Source organism: Phycodurus eques, chromosome 4 (genome assembly GCF_024500275.1).
Source record: "Phycodurus eques isolate BA_2022a chromosome 4, UOR_Pequ_1.1, whole genome shotgun sequence".
In the NCBI taxonomy this organism is placed as follows: domain Eukaryota; kingdom Metazoa; phylum Chordata; class Actinopteri; order Syngnathiformes; family Syngnathidae; genus Phycodurus; species Phycodurus eques.
The window spans coordinates 22,255,425-22,275,979 of record NC_084528.1 but is presented as its reverse complement, the minus strand read 5'-3'; the positions used below and the strand labels follow the sequence as shown (position 1 = coordinate 22,275,979).

At 43.3% G+C, this 20,555-nt stretch overlaps 1 protein-coding gene across 2 annotated transcripts in view; it reads right to left on the bottom strand.

The window, feature by feature from the left end:
* The window catches only part of fhl3a (four and a half LIM domains 3a), a 53,375-nt gene that overhangs the window by 8,397 nt on the left and 24,423 nt on the right, over positions 1–20,555 (bottom strand). For both annotated transcript variants that reach the window (XM_061674643.1, XM_061674644.1), the window contains exons 2-3: positions 2,617–2,805; positions 26–200 (exon numbers count right to left, since the gene is read on the bottom strand). In XM_061674643.1, coding sequence (XP_061530627.1) covers positions 26–200; positions 2,617–2,772 — 331 coding nt within the window. In that variant the 5' untranslated portion in view covers positions 2,773–2,805. The remainder of the gene's footprint in view (positions 1–25; positions 201–2,616; positions 2,806–20,555) is intronic.

Here is a 20,555-nt window from a genome sequence, read left to right as displayed (position 1 = left end):
AGCAAATAACCACTTCCCCACTCACCCGGCATGACGATCTTGTCGCAGGCGACACACTTGGATGAGAACTCGTTGCAGTAGCAGTCGTTGCAGAGCAGCGCATCCTCCTGGTTGGTGAAGGGCTCGTCCGCCAGTGAGCGGTCGCAGCGGAAACAGCGGAAGCAGTGCTCGTGGTAGTGTCGGTCCTCATAGAAGAGCTCCTGGAGCAGGGCGGCATGGGAACGGAATGCGAGGCATTTATATAAATAAATAAATAAATAAATAAATAAAATAAAGAGAATTTAACAACCCTTATTCATGGCTTGCAGAGTGTTTTCAGCAATAAGAGTGCGGGTCACTATTGGTTAGATTAAATCTAGCGTTGCATATTACAGTCATATCAATTGTGCAGTCACTTTAAGCTGCTACCAATTAAAGCTGTGGAGCCGTATTGTAGAACTTAATATTTCCTGCTGCTATTTATAAGTCGCACAGGGTTAAAGCAGTAGAGCTCAATGTGGGCTCACTATTTGGCAAGTAATAAGTCATGCTCTTCCTGTATTTAAAATGTCCATGAATACGTTTTCATGTGATGACTCGCCAATGAAAATAATGTGTCTCCAAATAAGGGTGTATGTTTGTACTTGATTTTTGGGACAAAGATTACACTCTACTTTTTGACCAAAAGTGACGAGTCATGGGAGAAGCTAACGGAGCAGTCTATATCTTCACTTTGCACAAACATCCATCAATCCATCCAGTTTCTACCGCTTATCCGAGGTCGGGTCGCGGGGGCAGTAGCTTTAGCAGGGACGCCCAGACTTCCCTCTCCCCAGCCACTTCCTCCAGCTCTTCCGAGGGGATCCCGAGGCGTTCCCAGGCCAGCCGAGAGACATAGTCTCTCCAGTGTGTCCTGGGTCGTCCCCGGGGTCTCTTCCCGGTGGGACATGCCCGAAACACCTCACCAGGGAGGCGTCCGGGAGGCATCCGAATCAGATGCCCCAGCCACCTCATCTGGCTCCTCTCGATGTGGAGGAGCAGCGGCTCTACTCTGAGATCCTCCCGGATGACTGAGCTTCTCACCCTATCTCTAAGGGACAGCCCGGACACCCTGCGGAGGATACTAATTTCGGCCGCTTGTATCCGGGATCTTGTTCTTTCGGTCGTGACCCACAGCTCGTGACCATAGGTGAGGATAGGAACGTAGATCGACTGGTAAATCGAGCGCTTCGCCTTTCGGCTTAGCTCCTTGTTTACCACAACGGACCAATACAAAGTCCGCATCACTGCAGATGCTGCACCGATCCGCCTGTCGATTTCCCGTTCCATTCTTCCCTCACTCGTGAACAAGAACCCAAGATACTTGAACTCCTCCACTTGCACAAACAGATGGACTCAAATACATGACACCACTAACAGATGATCGGATTAAAGTGTTTTGTTCACAAAAATTTAGTCAAAAGCACTTTAGCTGAAAGGTTTATCGAGTCAATGAGATTGAGGATATAACTAGTAAAGAAACAAAACATGGCTTAACAGAAGCAACGATGGACAAAAGTTGAGCAGGAACTTTACTGAAAAAAAACCTGTTGTTTTAATTCCTTGGTTTTAAGGTCACAGTTGGGTTCATATGCGGTACAGTAAGGGAACAAAATGCTTAACATAAAACTCTTTTGTGCAAATGGATTTAATGACATGAAACGGGAAAAAAGAAAAGGCTTAAAATCTTTTCTTTTGATACCAATGAATGAGGGCACAAGAAAATTTATGTACTGCCAAAAGCATATCGCAATCCATGACATCCGTTAGCCAGCGGCTAAGCTGCACTGAGTTTATTTACCGAGCCCTTTCCTAAAGTGTTCCGTGTGTACCGATGAATCAGAATGCGAATACAGTAAACCTTCGATATTAGCGAGGGATAGGGACAGATCCCTGCTATGAATAGCAAAAAACGTAATTGACGCCACCTCTAAAAATTTATACGATTGCCGATATCAATGATTCTCAAAGTGTGACACTGCGCATAATGTTTTAGTAGCTTACAATAATATTAAATATGCTTTTTAGGAATAAAACTTCTTTTGTTTTTGACTAACAGTTTGGCCTACTACGCTACTATATTTTAATGTTGGTCATGATGGTGCTATTTAGAGAGTATTTTTTTGAGGTGCTACTGGGTGTAAAAAGAACCACTGGCCTATATTAATAGTTTAAACTGTAAATATACCCCAAACTATGATCCAAAAACAAATATTGTTTAAAACTCATCGTACAACATTACCCTTAAAAATGAAAGGCTTACAGAAGATTTTATTTTGAAAAATTGCACCGTAAGTGCACATCTACATGCACATGTGGCGAAGACTCTCCGTAACTGGCACTAACAACACAGGCTAAACTTAGCTCCTCGTGACATACAAAAATCTTAGTCGCTCTGTTGCTCACTGCCACCTACTACCTTGACACCAGTTACTACTTTCAGGACTTTGGCGCCATCTTGTGGCATATTAGAGGATTATACAAGGAATAGTAGAAGATACATTCCACAGAAAAACAAATGCGAATCGTGAATCGCTTACTGTTGTTTTTTTACTCAAAACAAATCAATCCCATCCCGTCGGAATGGCCCCAACTTACCCGGGCGTCGTGACCGATCAGCTCCTTGCACTCATCGCACGTGTTGGAGAACAGGCTGTCGTAGCAGGGGATGCAGTAGGGGCTGTCGTCCGATTGTATGTACTTGCGACCATACAGGGACTCCTTGCAGTTGTCGCAGTCGAAGCGGTCGGCCATTGCGGTAGTCGGTCGGTCGGTTTGTCAGCCTGCCTGCGAAAGAGAAGAAAGGGGAAATGTTGTTTGAAGGTACTGACAACTCATACAGGACATGACATAAAGAAAAGGGGCAGGGATAATGATGAAGGCCTGTAATATTGAAAGTTGTAATTACTTAAAATGTGGCACTCTACAAATAAAAAAAATATCAGAAATGAAGACTAAGAAGATGCTTTTTTTCACTAAAAGAAAGTTCCTGGTACTGTTGTTTCAAGTAACTTAAAATGTCCCCTACAATATGTCTGAGAACAGCACTGCACCTCCAATACAGTAGGTGGCAGTAGAAAGAAAGCCAACGATATCCAGCAACGATTATACAATTTAAGGGACTTGGCAGTTATCATCAGGCTTGGATTCTTATGTACTATATCAAGCTTGGAGGAGCTGTGATTATCTGTGCTGTAATTAGTGCAGTATGATTATCAGTGGTGAATGCAAGTGTTTAATATACCCTGTCTGAATCTGGAGAAGATCCCGTACTTCCCTTATGAGTTGAAGGTTGAAGTGTAACCTCTTTAAATTTTGACCATTTCAGTGCTTGGAGTGCCGAGTAATAGGTTTGGTATTTCATCGCAAATCATCAAACTTCACCGCCAAGCTCCAATCACATTCTATGATGAAGAGTCATAAATTTTGCAATTGAGCATTGATTGAGAGCTGGTAAAAAATAATATAACTCGGCTAAGTCAACTTCAAAAATAGGTTGATGCAAAATTTCTGTGTCGAACCTCCACCGGCCCAAAAAAACAAAAAACAAAACAAAAAAATTTGTTTCACACAGACATTTATTGCAGAAGGATGTAGTGTGGGCCCAGTGATAAACCTTGCCAAAAAAGACTGAGGAGAGCCTGGAGAAAACCCACCCAGGAACGGGGAGAAGATGCAAACGCCACACAGGCGGGCTGGGATTTGAACCCCAGTCCCCAAAACTGTGAGGCCAATGTGCTAACCAGTCATACACCGTGCCTATTCATCCATCCAGCCATCCATTTTCTTTACCACTTATCCCCACTAGGGTCGCGGGCTGCTGGATAGTCGACTAATAATCGATAGAAGAATCGATTCTAAAAAGATCTGATAGTGACAGCCCTAGCACATTGAGGATCTGGCATTGATGGGGTGAATTCCCTTGTGAGGTGCTTGTTTAAAAATCCCATACAATGGCATCTTCAAACCAAAATAGCCAACTACCTGTACGTTTCACAGCATAGGTTCGTCATAGATTTTCATGTCTCCTGACATTGTGAACACGTGTGGTAGATTTCATGTAAATCGGACACACTTTGTGGCGGACTCCACTATTTTCCAGCATGGACCACCTCCAAGTCCATCCTGTCAGCATGTAACACTGGAGCAGCATGTGGTATGTCTAACAACACAGCAACCGTTCATTTGGCATGGGACGAAGAAGCGGAACAATGGCTTAAAAGAGCGCCAACAGTATCAGGTTGCCTAAATGACTGCACGACTGGAGGGGAGCCCGGCGATAAGTGATGCGGACCCTCCTGCGTTGCCACCGCACCACTGATGAGAACTGCTGCTTAATTTTAATGGTAATCAAGTGCTGGGAGGTTTCATCAAACAATGGTCTCACTTCTGTGTGAGGCTTTTTGTTGGCAGTCCTTGCATGTGCACCTTGTGAAAATTAAAGTTTGTTATTACTTCTCCCTTGATGATCCTCATGTGAAAGTGGTTTGTTTGTGTTAAATCATTTAATTATTGAAAGCAGTCGTTTATGTAAAATAAGGTTCATAAATTGAATTAAATGATTAGATGCAAGGTGTTGATGCTTTATCATTTCAATTTTAAGAACTTTGTATCATCTTGTGACATCCATCCATCTATCCATTTTCATCCGCTTATCTGAGTTCGGATCGCAGGGACAGTAGCTTTAGCAACCGAACCACTCCAGTGAGAGTTGGAGCTCATGGCTTGAAGGAGCCAACAGAACCACATCATCTACGCCTTGGCCTAGACATTCTGTCCATAAGTTATCAAAAGAATCTGTGACAAAGGGCGGCCTTGGCGGAGTCCAATCCTCACCAGAAACGAATCCGAATTACTGCCGGCAATTGGGACCAAACTCTGACACCGGTTGTACAGGGACCGAACAGTCTGTATCAGGGGTTTCGGTACCCTGTACTCCCGAAGGACACCCCAAAGGACTCCCCGAGGGACACAGTAGAACGCCTTCTCCAAGTCCACAAAACACATGTAGACTGGTTGGGTGAACTCCCATGCACCCTTGAGGACCCTGCTGAGGGTGTAGAGCTGGTCCACTGTTTCACGGCCCGGATGAAAACCGCACTGCTCCTCCTGGATCTGAGATTCGACTTCCCAATGGACACTCCTCTCCAGCACCCCTGAATAGACCTTACCAGGCAGGCTGAAGAGTGTGATCCCCCTGTAGTTGGAACACACCCTCCTGTCCCCTTTCTTAAAAAGGGGGACCACCACCCCAGTCTGCCAATCCAGAGGCACTGTCCACGATATTGCTGAGGTGTGTCAACCAGGACAGCCCCACTACATCCAGAGCCTTTAGGAACTGAATGTTATCCATGTGAAGGGCATCTTGTGACATCCATATTTAATTACAAACCCCTTTCAGGGATAGCGTCAATTATTTGCAAGTTTTCGCTATTCGCGACAAGGCTTGTTAGCTTTCCCCTTAGGGTGTTCATTGTACAGAATAAAATAAAAAAATCATCTCAAATCTTTTCAGGAAAGTGCATCAATAGGTTGTCTTCTTTTTTGGAAAGGAATACAGCAGACAAGAGCAACAGTAACAATTGATTAGTCTGAAAAAAAAATATATCTGCTAGCCAGAGCCTTATTTGTTTATGGAGTACACGTGTGGCTAGCTAGCGTATACGAATCTGTACCAGAAAATTTTAATATATGGACCATTACACCCCCTCATATTATTGTCTTTTTACATTTTTTTACAGAACTGCCAAGTTATCAAAAGGGGTTTTGTTTAAAATTGACAGCAAAAATGAAGTTCAGTCTGCAATTTTTTTTTTACACTTTTACTTAAGGAGTTGAATCAGTACTTCAACTTTTACCAGTCAAGTATCTGGACTTGTAAGTACAGAGTGTGAGAATTTTTGCCACTTGTGCCTGAGACATGACTCACATTCATTGTCTTTTTGCCAAATACGACTGAAAATTTGATCGTCTTCAAGTCTTAATTTCAGTGTTCACTTTTTTTACACCTGTGATAGTTTAAGCCAAGAACTGATTCCTTGTCTTAATGTTTTTTCCTATGGAAAACTACAAACAAATCAGAAGAATGGATTGTGTTTGACCTCAGTGGCTCCACTGTAGAGTAGGGATGTTTTCCTTGGCTTGATTCCTGTTATTGTTTGTAATTTGACTCCCGTCATGATGGCCAACATGACTGGACAGAACGTTCTGTATTTCACCACCGACTGGAGTCATTTGTAGTACATCATGTCTGAAAGGAATCTGCGCTCAGCCTGTGCCACGTTAGTCAAACTACTCTTGGTATTGGAATACATTTTTTTTAACAATCGGCGGCACGGTGGCCGACTGCTTAGAGCATCAGCCTCACAGTTCTGAGGAGCAGGGTTCAATCCCCGGTCCTGCCTGTGTGGAGTTTGCATGTTCTCCCCGTGCCTGCGTGTGTTTTCTCCGGGCACTCCGGTTTCCTCCCACATCCCAAAAACATGCATGAATTGGAGACTCTAAATTGCCCGTAGGTGTGACTGTGAGTGCAAATGGTTGTTTGTTTCTATGTGCCCTGCGATTGGCTGGCAACCAGTTCAGGGTGTACCCCGCCTCCTGCCCGATGACAGCTGGGATAGGCTCCAGCACGCCCGCGACCCTAGTGAGGAGAAGCGACTCAGAAAATGGATGGATGGATGTTTTAACAATCAATTTAGACACATTTGACACTCCGTCTATCAGAGAACCCCAGTCGCGCTGTCATCGACCCGCAAGATTAAATCAACACTGTATTGGGTCGAAATTGGAACACTTTGCATGATCTCCACATTGCCAGTACTGCCAGGTATGCAGCAGGGACATGCTCGCCAGATACGAAAACAAAAAAAGAAGCGTGACTCACAGAGCTGGAAAGGTGCGCTGACAACTTACTGTCATTTTTTATTTTTTTAAAGCAAATAAGGCTGCTGATAATACATAAAAACGAAAATTTTAAGAAAGAGTGAATTACTGTGGCCATCATTAAAACCTCTATCAAACGTACTAGTAAGTGGCAATCTTTTAAGGTGACATATTATTATGGATACTAATATCTTCAGTCTTATATATAAATAATTGGGTCTCTGACGTGCCCGCCCACCCAGCAAGGGTGAAATGAAGCAACCATCTTTCTATCTGCTTATTTCTAAAATTGTGTCTGTGAGCAAGCCATTCCGCACTTTCGCTCCACTGTGACATAACAGTGGGAATTTTGTACATATTAAAGGTCAAGTCCCCTTTCATCAAATTTTTTATTTTTTATAATCTTTGATGTCCTTTTATCGGGTTTGCAAGATAAATCTAGTTGGTCTTTTTTGCCTGGCAGTTAAGATGGTCGGATTTCTCATTTATATGCAACATGTAAATAAGCTTTGCGGAGATTGGATCGCTCATTAGAGGCTGATATTGTCATGAACGGAACAGAGGATAGGACCCAAAAATGCACGACTCCCAAACAAATGGACAGTTTCCAAAAAGAGAGGTTTAATAGACGGGCATAGGTCGGTACACAGGCAGGCAATCCAAGAGAGGCAACAGTATCCAAGAACATGAGGCAAAGAGGCAAGGTTGATAATCGGAACAGGGTCAAAGTCTTACTGTGAGTCTGTGACAAGGAATGCTGGAACGTGACGACAAGGTACAACGAACTGGCATCGAGAGGGAATGAGACACAAGGTTAAATACAATAAGTAATTTGGGTGAACGAGGCACAGGTGGTGAAGATGCTCACAGGAGCAGGTGTGTGTGAAACAGGGAGGGGAAGACAAAACCTGGAACACACACATACACACACACACACACACACACACACACACACACACACACACATGACAGATATTTTCTGGAGTTTCGACGTGTCCCATGAGCCGAACGTTAAGCAGAGTTGCACTGAGTTTTATGGAATGCACAGGTAAGAGTTAACTAATAGCGTTATCTTCTGATAAGCGGCATATACTGTACCTAATTGCTCGGTGAAGCAGTTGCAGCGAGAGGTATTTGCACTTGGTGCAAAATATACACTGTGTATGAACTGCTGCTTCCACGAGTTCAATCGCTTTTATTGTCTTTATGTACACTCGCTTTATTTTCTTCACACTCTGGATTCTTCTTACGCAAGTAAAAGCAAGAAGCCGGATGCAGCGGACACTCTCCGGTGAGATTCAGCTTGCTGTTTACAGTAAAGCCTCGTTCATCGTGGGGTTTACGTTCCAGACCAACGACTAAATTGCCCGTGGGTGTAAATGTGAGTGTGAATGGTTGTTTATGTGCCCTGCGACTGACTGCTGCAACTGGCTGGCGACCAGTTCAGGGTGTGCCCCGCCTCTCGCCCAGAGTCAGCTGAGATAGGTGCCAGCACGCCCGCGACCCTGCTGAGGATAAGCGTTACGGAAAATAGATGGATGGATTGATTTTAAAGCAAAACAATATAAATGTGATGTGCAGATATTATTTTTGTTCACTTGAGGTCGCCATCCTCACATTCTACAGTACTTTAGTCTCTTGACTATGACTGAATGGGTGACTTTAAAAGGTTGAACCTCCCTTGTTGAGGTTACATCGGAGTCAGCGAATGAAAGTGTAGAGTTGGCTGGCTGTTAAGTGGCTAAACTGTTAGCCACTCTGTGTTGAGTCGGCATCAGTTGTGGCAAACGGCAGGCCATGTGTGAATATGTGCTTGAGTTTATTTTGTTACCTTTGTTCAATAAAGCAATTGAAAGTGCACCGGTGGCTGTGTTTACACTTGACCTCTGATAAAGGGATTTCAATTTGTTCTAACTAGCTGTTGGGGGCTATATTAAATTAGCTAACAATGTTTACCGTGCAGTTGCGTAACTTAAGTCAGTTGTGTTTTGCATTGCACTTTAGCTTCTTTTATTAAGTGTGAAATGATCCCAAACTTTGGACATTCTCTGTCTTTTATGCACACTTTCTTCCTGGTGCACGCTTATTGCGCTGCAGTAACAGTCCATGTGGAAAAGTAATTACCGCAAAATCCTGCGATTCAGCAAAAAATCCACGATCTAAAATTAGATATGTATGTAAAATCCCCGATACAGTGAAGTCACAAAAAGTGAACCACAATAAGTGAGGGACGACTAATTTCAGCAGGACAAGGAATATGATGTGTACCTTGGGATATTTTGACAACAGCATTTAGCAGACATGTTGTTAGAGTTTTGAAATCATGAAAAAAGCATATGTTTACTTTACGACTTTGCCTAAACCATTAATAAAGGTTTATGCCAGTGACAGTTCATCACAAACACACACACACACACACACACAGACACACACACACACACAAAGTCAAAGAAAACCGAACACACATTTTTCCAGAAATTTGTGATTGAACTCCAAATTTGAACGACTTTTGAATGGTACAACTCAACAAGAAGTACGTCATTAAGCTTTTTGTCCTAATTCCTGTGACAGGACTATTTCCACCTATGACACCTGGCGTACCTGTAAAGGCCCATCAAGGCCATTCCCAGGGCTGGCTTTTCTCACCACAGTGCTTCCACAAAGCCTTGGCTTGTTTTTGTAGTTTTCCCAGAGAGCCGTGGCTCAGAGCAAGAATAACTAACAATCACATCCGATTAAGTATCCGTCAACCTCCTCGAGCAACAGATGAGAACGTCTCAAAACCTGATACGTAAATATGTTACTTTAGAAAACAAAAGGTCTTGTTTTGACCTGTTTCCATTTTGAGTTGGAGTGGCCAATGTGGGGGTAAATGAACTCCGGATGGCACAAGCCCCTGACCCCCTTCCACCGTCCACCAAAAAAAAATAAAAAAATTTAAAAAAGGCAGCGTGGGGGCTGGCCATGTCTTCAGTGTGGTGACCCTTGAGATGCTGGATCTGAGTCACAGTGAACTCTGTATTCCAGGCCTCACAGGGCTTTTTGGATCTCCTACAACTACTGTATATGCGCAAACTTCCCGGCAAAGCTCCATCTTCCTTCGTGTCCAGCGGTGACTCAGAACCTCGGAGTGCGTGAGGAACGTTGTAAAATACCAGAGCTATGACCGATTTTCAAGGAAATAAGAGCTGAGGAATCCACGCAAATCGACGTACAGAGTTTAATTGCAGAATCGCAGCAGTAAAACGGGGCTCAAGATCAAGAATTCCTTTCGGCGCAGTGCTCCCCAAGGGAGTTCATCCAAGATGGAAAGTCAGATATTTAATGCAGCTATATGGGCCAGTGTGATTGACTCTGCTAGATGGTGATAAGGTTTTCTTCTCCCTAAAGTGTTTGAACATTGAACATTAGTCTGCTTATTCACTACAAATGTGATTATATCAACTGGGAATTCACAGTCTCCAAAGAGTTAGGCTGGATTTACATAACGCGTCTCAGTGCACAATTATGATTTAGGGTGAACTCAGAGTAGATCAGTGATTCCCAACAACTGTACAGTACCTACCTAATTGGTCCGAAAATGATTATTTACCCCAAATAATGTATCTTTGCTCGTCTATTAATGCCAGTGACATATAGGGCTCTATTTTCGTGACCGCAGTAAATCCGGCGTGGCAGGTGGCATAAATCTGCTTGAAGCCGGGAGAGACCCGTTTTTAGTAATTTTCCAGACGTGCGCAAGTTTAAAAAAAAAAATAAAAAATAAAATAAAAAAAAAAAGGGTGGTGTGCGCCTTTGAATGCAGCCGTATGGCTGGCACAAGCCAGTGCAAACTGTAGGCCAGTACCAAGCCCGGATAAATGCAGAGGGTTGCATCAGAAAGGGCATCCGGCTTAAAACTTTGCCAAACAAATATGAGCGTTCATCCAAAGAATTCCGGCCGTGGCCCGGGTTAACAACGTCCGGCGCCGTTGGAAATTCAGCTACTGTAGGTCGAAGTCGAAGAAGAAGAGGTGGAAAGCGGGTTCTTCGGCAGAAAGAGAAGAGGAAAGCACAGAGCCGAGAACTGAATGTGGGGACTTTGAATGTTGGGACTATGACAGGAAAATCTCGGGAGTTGGTTGACATGATGATTAGGAGAAAGGTTAATATATTGTGTGTCCAGGAGACCATGTAGAAAGGCAATAAGGGTACAAGTTTAGGGGCAGGGTTTAAATAATTTTACCATTGTGTAGATGGGAAGACAAATGGAGTCGGGGTTATTTTAAAAGAAGAGTTGGCTAAGAATGTCTTGGAGGTGAAAAGAGTATCAGATCGAGCGATGAGGCTGAAACCTGAAATTGAGGATGTTATGTATAATGTGATTAGTGGCTATGCCCCACAGGTACGATGTGACCTAAAGGTGAAAGAAAAATTCTGGAAGGAGCTAGACAAAGTAGTTCTGAGCATGCTAGACAGAGAGAGTCGTGATTGGTGCAGATTGTAATGGACATGTCGGTGAAGGAAATAGGGGTGATGAATAAGTGATGTGTAAGTACGGCATCCAGGAAAGGAACTTGGAGGGACAGATGGTGGTAGACTTCGCAAAAAGGATGCAAATGGCTTTAGTGAACACTTTTTTCCAGAAGAGGCAGGAACATAGGGTGACCTAGAAGAGCGGAGGTAGAAGCACGCAGGTGGATTACATCTTGTGCAGACGATGTAATCTGAAGGAGGTTACAGACTGTAAGGTTGTGGTAGGGGAGACTGTGGCTAGACAGCATAGGATGGTGGTGTGTAAAATGAATCTGGTGGTGGGGAGGAAGATTAGGAAGACAAAGGCAGAGCACAGAACCATGTGGTGGAAGCTGAGACAGGACGAGTGTTGTGCAGCATTTCGGGAAGAGGTGAGGCAGGCTCTCGGTGGACAGGAGGAGCTTCCAGAAGACTAGACCACTGCAGCCAAGGTGATCAGAGAGGCAGGCAGGAGAGTACTTGGTGTATCTTCTGGTGGGACTGCATCAGGGATGAGCCCCTTCCTGATTGCAGTGGTGATGAATAGGCTGACAGATGAGGTTAGAATAGAATCCCCGTGGACCATGATGTTTGCAGATAACATTGTGATCTGCAGTGAAAGCAGGGAGCAGGTGGAGGAACAGTTAGAAAGATGGAGGCAAGCACTGGAAAGCAGAGGAATGAAGATTAGCCGAAGTAAGACAGAATATATGTGCATGAATGAGAGGGGTGGTGGGGGAAGAGTGAGGCTACAGGGAGAAGAGATAGCAAGGGTGGAGGACTTTTAATACTTGGGGTCAACCGTCCAGAGCAATGGTGAGTGTGGTCAATAAGTGAAGATACGGGTCCAAGCAGGATGGAACGGGTGGAGGAAGGTGTCAGGTGTGTTATGTGACAGAAGAGTCTCTGCTCGGATGAAGGGCAAAGTTTATAAAACAGTGGTGAGGCCAGCCATGATGTACGGATTAGAGACAGTGGCACTGAAGAGACAACAGGAAGCAGAGCTGGAGGTGGCGGAAAGGAAGATGTTGAGGTTCGCTCTCGGAGTGACCAGGTTGGATAAAATTAGAAATGAGCTCATTAGAGGGACAGCCAAGGTTCAATGTTTCGGAGACAAAGTTAGAGAGAGTAGACTTCGATGGTTTGGACACGTCCAGAGGTGAAATAGAGAGTATACTGGTAGAAGGATGATGAGGATGGAGCTGCCAGGCAAGAGAGCTAGAGGAAGACCAAAGAGAAGGTTGATGGATGTCGTGAGGGAAGACATGAGGGCAGTTGGTGTTCGAGAGGAGGATGCAGGAGATAGGCTTACATGGAAAAGGATGACGCGCTGTGGCGACCCCTAAAGGGACAAGCCGAAAGGAAAAGAAGAAGAAGAGTGCGCCTTTGTGGGAGTGGACACTGCCGACTTCATTCCCTGCCAATCAAAGTGGCTTCTCTCATTCCCTTTAAATGCGGCGCAATGAGTCTCGCATGGAGACATCTCTGTGCCGAAGAGGACGCAGTGATCCATGCATGACTGGAGCATTGTCGCTGCTTTTGTCCCATGTGGCAACAGACAACATGAGCGGATACCCTTATTAAATACAGAATGACCTGGTGATAACCGCTGGTGACTTAAATATGTTCTAAGTAGCGATCCCCACCCACGATCATCCGTATGCCCCCCGACCCATAGCTACGTTGCGGCCAGTGGGATGATTTAAAAAAATAAAACAATGATGATGATGATAATGTGTTCAATTAATTGATATTGACAATTATTCAGAGGGTTTGATGCCCACTGTTAACATATGAAGTGCATCTTACATCTACCAGTCATGTCCGCGGAGCTCAGACTCTGTCTGCCAAATTCAACAAAATCGTGTTAGACTAGCTGGGCCAAAATGTTAGATATGGTATTAGCAGGCCTCGGTGTAGATCATCTTTTTGCCACCAAATTGTCTCATCTGCCGAGTGCATGTCGGCGGACCCGCCCTTGTTGCGCCGGTATGGCCAGCTTGTCGCAGACACGCACTTGCAGGAAAAACAAAATACGCCAATTTTTGCATTCCACTGCAGATCAAAATAGAGCCCACAATGACAGGCAAAACAAATAAATAGTCTTAAACTGTAATTAAATATTAATTCAATTAAAGTGTATTGTACATTAAAGTAAAATACTAATTGTACTTGAAAAATGTTCAATATCCCACCCAAAAAAAAAAAAGATTAAATGCAAATGTACAGCATGGTACTAAAGAGTTAAATACAACTGAATTGTACTGGAATTAAGGTAAAAAATGTTCTGTACATGAAAAGCAACATAGTGTATTGTACTGAATTTTAAGAAAAAAAGTTCAGACAAGCTGTATGCATAGCTACAAGGTTCACACTAATATTTTATTATTATTTCATGTTTTAAATATGCATTTCATTAGTAATTCAGTGATGTTGATTAATAATTCAGTGATGCTTTTGTGTATTTATGTGTACCATAATACGATGCTGGGTAACTTCAATTTTCCTGACTATGTAGATTATTTCCATTTCTACAAATTGAACTGAACCTCTCGGTGGAAATGTGACAACGAACCAAATGTAACTCTGAAAGGAGACATATTAGGATATTTTTCCACCAATAAAAACTGTTCCCAAGGGTCTACATGTCTTTCTTTCGTCAAATTAGCCGAGGTATAAAGAATTACAGTACGTTCCGTTGAAATGAGCCTGTTTAGAGGGGGCGGTCCTCTATGGCTTTGCGTCACCATGGCAACAAGGCTGAGAACTAGAGGCTCCCTGGCAGCTACTTGGGCTCAAGTGTCAGAAGAAAAAAACAAACTTGCATTAAAAAAAAAGAAGTGTAAAAGCATGGATTGTATTTCCAATTATGGAGGCAGCACTTTATCGCCGAGCTGCCGAATTATGCTTGTGTACAGATCTGTGTTTGTGTCACATGCACCAAAACAAAGAAACTCCCCAGTCCTTGCAGAAAATCATTCTGCTTTGCCTTTTTGTCAGTGAGAGAGTAGATACAGTATGTCTGCAGTCGCTGTGTTTTTGCAAGACTCAGTCACGCCTGTTGCGGTCAAGATGATCTCTCTGTTGATACAACAGGCTGTCAGATGCTTTGTCTACTCGTAAAAAACGTTTTGGTGGAGAGGGGGTTGACTATTTTTACTCAACAGTAGGGAATGAGGAATGAGCAGCCAGGCTTTTTACCCGTTCCTGCAGGGAGTAAACACATTTGTAATCAAACAGAGTTTAAGAACAGTTTGGCTGCTGGCGATTAACAGGCTCGCTAGAGGGACCGGGCCTGACCGACGGGGCTATGCTGCTCAGTGACAGCATACATACAGTCTGCTTGCTGCTTTGTGGTTTCTTCCGATTGGCCCTGAACCTTTCCTTGTTTGCCAACTGGGAAGGGATTGTATTGACTCGTCTAATCCCTGAGCCTTGGCATTCCTCGTCTATTTTACGGACGGATATTTGAAAACAAATAAAACGTAGAAAAAGCCGGGAAGTCGCAAGGTTCATGGCTAAATTAAAGAGTTGCGAGGAAGGAATAACATGCTGAGGCTTTTTCGTTTTCCAGAAGCCGCAGTGGCAAGGCCAAAGTGCAACATGTGCTTGAGGGAAAAGGCCACAGACTCAAAACATGGAGCATGGGCGTGCCGGGTGAATTTCATTATGAGAAATCTCTTGTAAACACAGCAAGTCCACTAAAAATCTCAACGCTATTATCTGTAGACATTTATACTATATACATATTTATTCATATAATTACTGTAGTGCGATCAGTATTCGCCAGTTATTGATAACCACCACTTTGCATAATATAAAAAAAATAGAAAAAAATAGAACGACCAGAAATACCCACAGAGTCAAAAAAAACAAAACACGCTCAGTCACAAACGGTGACAATTTACCTGTCATATGATTAAATGGATCGCTTCTCTATCCAGTTACTAACGATAACCCCCACATTGCACAATAGAAATAAAAGAGAGAGAGTAAAACTCGAAAATAATCCAGTCAAAAAAAGAAGTCCAAGACACGCTTGGTCACAATGTACAAGACATATTATTCATGTAAAAGATTCTCCCTCCAGTCATTAACCCCCAACCTGCGCAATATAAATTTACAAATAATCCACAGTCAAAAAAGTTTACGGCACATGCGTAGTAACAAACGATAAGAAAAGAAACACGTAATAAGAACAGTCATGCTTTAGCTGCCGATGGCCATGACTCAACATGCAAACAGGTTCATGGGTTAGCCAACTACCAACCAACGCTACACTCTCATTTTCTGATGCCTATGTCACTCACCTGGACAGGGCTCACCTTTTACAGCCAAACACACTCAAAGTCATGGATACCAAGGGGAACGCTGAGTAGGTCATCACAGCATGTGACTAAAACGGACCAATCACGAGAGATGATCGCCGTGGCATTCTACGCGCAGCAACAATTTTTGCCGTGTGCGGTCACGTGATGCAATGCGGGCGTTGTCGGCCGCGCGAGTGCGGGAACATAAAGAGGCCTTTACATGTGCACACAATGTTCATGTCATGATTAACACAATCGCTCCTCTCTCCAATTATTAATGCTAACCACCACTTTGCATAACATAAGTAAAACAAAAGACTAGAAATAATCCACAGGCAAATAATTCAACGGCAGACTAGAACATGTGTGCGCGTAATGCAGGCATGTCATACTATAATAACTGTAAGGCAATCATTCCTTGTCAGTTATTCATAATAGACAGCACCTTGCATAATCATCATAAAAACGGCTAGAGATAATCCGCAGTCAAATCAGTCAATGGCACGTTCAGTCATGCATTGGCACCTGCCCGTGTGCAATGTTGATGTGAAATTGTGCTTTACATTCCATTATCAACATGGAAGTGACAATTTCCAGGTGACCAATCAGTGGACAGTAGACCATATTGAAATACTGCAACCACAATACAATGATATAGGTTTTGTTTTGGGATGCGTTAAAATGGAAATATTGTCTATATGTGCTCTGCCATTGGCTGGCAACCAGTCAGGGATTTAACCTGTCGCTCGCCCAAAGTCAGCTGTGATAGGCTCCAGCTCTTCTGGGACCCTCATTAGGGTCAAGCACAATAGAAAATGGATGGAGGGATACAATGAAAAACACTGAACTGAATTGAACCCTACTGCATGCTGGAAACAAGGATTATCGATCCCGATGCATAAAGAGGCCTAGACCATGCCCAGGACATATCATAACGGTCTGTAAGCACCACAGCTTTTAGTGTTCTTGTGGTTAGGTTTGCCTTTTTATGATTGAGCTCCTTTAAAAGACTTTCAATCACCTTTAAGTGCTTGGATGTTTTGGCACCGAACTGACTCACAAAAGCCCTCTTTAAAGAGCCAAACGTTATAAAGAGTCACGAAGGAAATCTCAGTGGGAGGAAACTGAATGCGAGGAAACTGAAGACGGGCACATTCAGAGGTAAATCAAGGCTGAAGCAGGAGCTTAAACCGGAAGGCCGGTCTTAAATCATATCTTAATGAAAAAGAACAGAGAAGAAGGCTACATTGGGATAAACACATACCATCACTTTGCGCTCTTGTCTGGTGCCTGGACATCTTCCAGAACACAGTCAAGCTCCTTTGGCTGACTTTTAGCTGGGTAAAAAGTTCAGAGCTGGACACATGAGTATATCATTTGACGGCCTTGATTGAGCACATACAAAATAAAGGATTATGTCAAGAAAACAACCACAAAAAAACACACACACATAAGAATGTTGACGTGTTACTTTTTCGAAAAGAATGGAGATACTGTATTTATTTCTCCAAGAGCGTGGAAGACGTTCCATGCGGTGACGAATGGGAAAAGTCAAGTGCGCAAAGATCTTAATGGTTCAGAACGTGTGTTTATGACTCACTGTCCTAGGGATTACGTGTATATTCTTCTTCTTGGAGACCGAGGCCTGGTTCTCTGGGACAAATGAGCGCAGTCATTCTCCTTAGCGTGACAAATGGCTCGCAGAAACGTACACTTAAAGCTTGTCAGGTCACATCGAATGTTCGGAAATTAGTCAGTTATAGTTTTGGCATAGGGGGTCTGGCCCCTTTATCCTCCCATTATTTGACAGAACCAACAGTGGTATCTCAAGACCAAGAGGAAATTAGAAATGAGGGGAGATCATTCATCAATGTGTTTTGATTTAAACGGTCATAATGGTCACTGGTCATTGCAATTGAACAAGTACATGATCGTCCAAAACGTACCACAAAGGTAATCCTGCAATTGGCCATCAATGATACTTGATTCCTATTGGTCCATCCATCCCATCCATTTTCTGAGCCGCTTATCCTCACTAGGGTCGCGGGCGTGCTGGAGCCTTTCCCAGCTGTCATCGGGCAGGAGGCGGGGTACACCCTGAACTGGTTGCCAGCCAATCGCAGGGCACATACAAACAGACAACCATTCGCACTCACAGTCACACCTACTGGCAATTTAGAGTCTCCAATTTATGCATGTTTTTGGGATGTGGGATGAAACCGGAGTGCCCGGAGAAAACCCACGCAGGCACGGGGTGAACATGCAAACTCCACACAGTCGGGGCCGGGGATTGAACCCGGGTCCTCAGAGCTGTGAGGCTGACGCTCTAACCAGTCGTCCACCGTGCCGCCTTCCTATTGGTCACTTGGGCAAATTCCCAAGTAGGAGTTTAAATATGAGCCATGGATTTCACCCAAAAAACAAAATGGCCGACATTTGGTCTAACTTTGGCCCTGGGTCCTTGAGATTTTGACGTGTACTGTTATGATAGACATCCATTTCTGAGCCGCTTCTCCTCACTAGGGTCGCGGGCGTGCTGGAGCCTATCCCAGCTGTCATCGGGCAGGAGGCGGGGTAGACCCTGAAGTGGTTGCCACCCAATCGCAGGGCACATACAAACAAACAACCATTCGCACTCACAGTCACACCTACGGGCAATTTTAGAGTCTCCAATTAATGCATGTTTTTGGGATGTGGGAGGAAACCGGAGTGCCCGGAGAAAACCCATGCAGGCACGGGGAGAACATGCAAACTCCACACAGGTGGGGCCAGGGATTGAACCCGGGTCCTCAGAACTGTGAGGCTGACGCTCTAACCAGTCGTCCACCGTGCCGCCTTATGATAGACATGCTCACCCAATTTTGCATTGATAGGTGAAACTGGTGTTGGCGGCACATTTTCTCCCAACTTTATAGGGGTAATACACAACCGTTCAGGACTCCGAAAGTACAGTACATAAATATATTTTTTTTAAATGTAGTTTTCGGGCATGTTGAGGCTGAATAAAGGCGCTCAATTTCTCGAAAGAACAATATAAACCGCAAGGATTCCAAAAGGGGTCTTCACACCGCCTTGGTGCTGACCTGACTTGAACAGGCTTCCTCTATCTATGCTATTGGACACAGCAATATACATCAGGAAGAAATCTTTCATTCAAGATGACAATACTGCCATGGAGTTGCCACTATCCTGATGCAAAAAAATTATTATATTGAGAGCCAGCCCAAGCACAGATATGGCTTGTTTACTTGTTAGCAAGTTAGCTGTAAGTTAACTGCTATCCACTCTTTTTTTTGTCAGTTGGGATAGGCTCTTGTCTCAACCCCTAAACGGAATAAATAAACAGGACCTGGGGTAGAGTGGGAGGCAACGGAGGTACGACATCGTAAACACACAGTAAGAAAATGACCGTCTGCGGCTGTAAAACACCACCGTGTCCTTTGTAATTTGCGCTAAATGAACCTGCAAGTGTCGTGGGACCTTGGTGCAACTGAAGGATGCTATGGAAGCTCAGAAGAACTGAATTTAAAGGATTGATTTTAAGGATTTTATTGGTCCTTCCAGAATTGGAGGTCATTTTCTGCCACCCCCTTACAAAACTGTATTGCGTTAATACAGTTGACTTGAGACAAAATGTAAATGTTGCTGTAGTAAAAGTGATTCCTAATTATTATTTAAAATATTGTAGCTCTTGAGCACCCTCTAAAATTGCTTTTTTTCCATATTGTCCCTTCCCTTCATCCTTTTGATGATCAACTTAACAAATATAACAGAAAACTGACTTTTAAATCGGCTTTTCTTTGTTACGATTTTGTTGGTCATCCTTGTTAATGTGATCACATTTTGTTATCACAGATATTTTAAACAGTAGAAATTATGCTCTGAAGTTGTATCTCTCAACATACACGCAACCCTTTTACAAAATAATTTTTAGCCATCTAGAGAGAGAGGAAAAAAACTACATGACTCGGCAGAAATGACATAATTGAGCTAAATGCTCTGACCAAGGGTACACCAAAGGTAAGTCCTCACTTCTATTATTTATTACTTGCTTTTTTTGGCTATTCGTAAATAGTGGGGTTTAACTGTATTCTTATCAGAAGCTAACACTAAATGTACACCCAATAAAACTCAATGCAGCGCTGCTTACTTTTTGGCTTTGACATGATGTCACATCAATAGGGGATGTGGATATTTCAGACAATGTCGTCAGTGTCCATTGCTTGAAAGTGGCTCTGGATCTTCAGCTAGCCTATCTAATCATGTCAAGGGAAGCGAATATCAGTGTGGGGAAGGTTTTCATGTAAATTAGTACCACTCTTTTGTAAAGGCGGGGCAGAGTAGAAGGGCTTGATATCAGACACTTTCAGAACAAAGCAAATAAAATGTGTTTAATTTCATACTTGATGGGTAGGCAGGTGCTCCAGAGACCCAATTGTTTGTCTTCAAACAATTAAAAAGTGAATTTTCCATAATATGTCCTCTTTAAAAAGATTTAAGAGTCCAGAAGAAAAATAGCATTACACTAATTTATTTATACTTGGAATAAGTACATTTGTCATAATCACACTTGACCCAAGACACTTGGGATACATTAGCACAAAAAATGCTGTTGTCTCAATGTCAAACAATAATAATCACAGCAGCTCTAAATCATACTTTTCCTGTCAAACCACCATGAAGGAAGTTTGGGGATCTGTGGAATGAACGTGAATTTATTTTTACACTGACTGCATTTTTGGCCTACATTTGTCTTCCTTTGAGTAAAAAAAAAAAAAAAAAAAAAAAATGCTGCCATGCATTAGTGCCTGACATCTGGTTTGCGTTGGAGAAACTATGCAGCGGACTCCT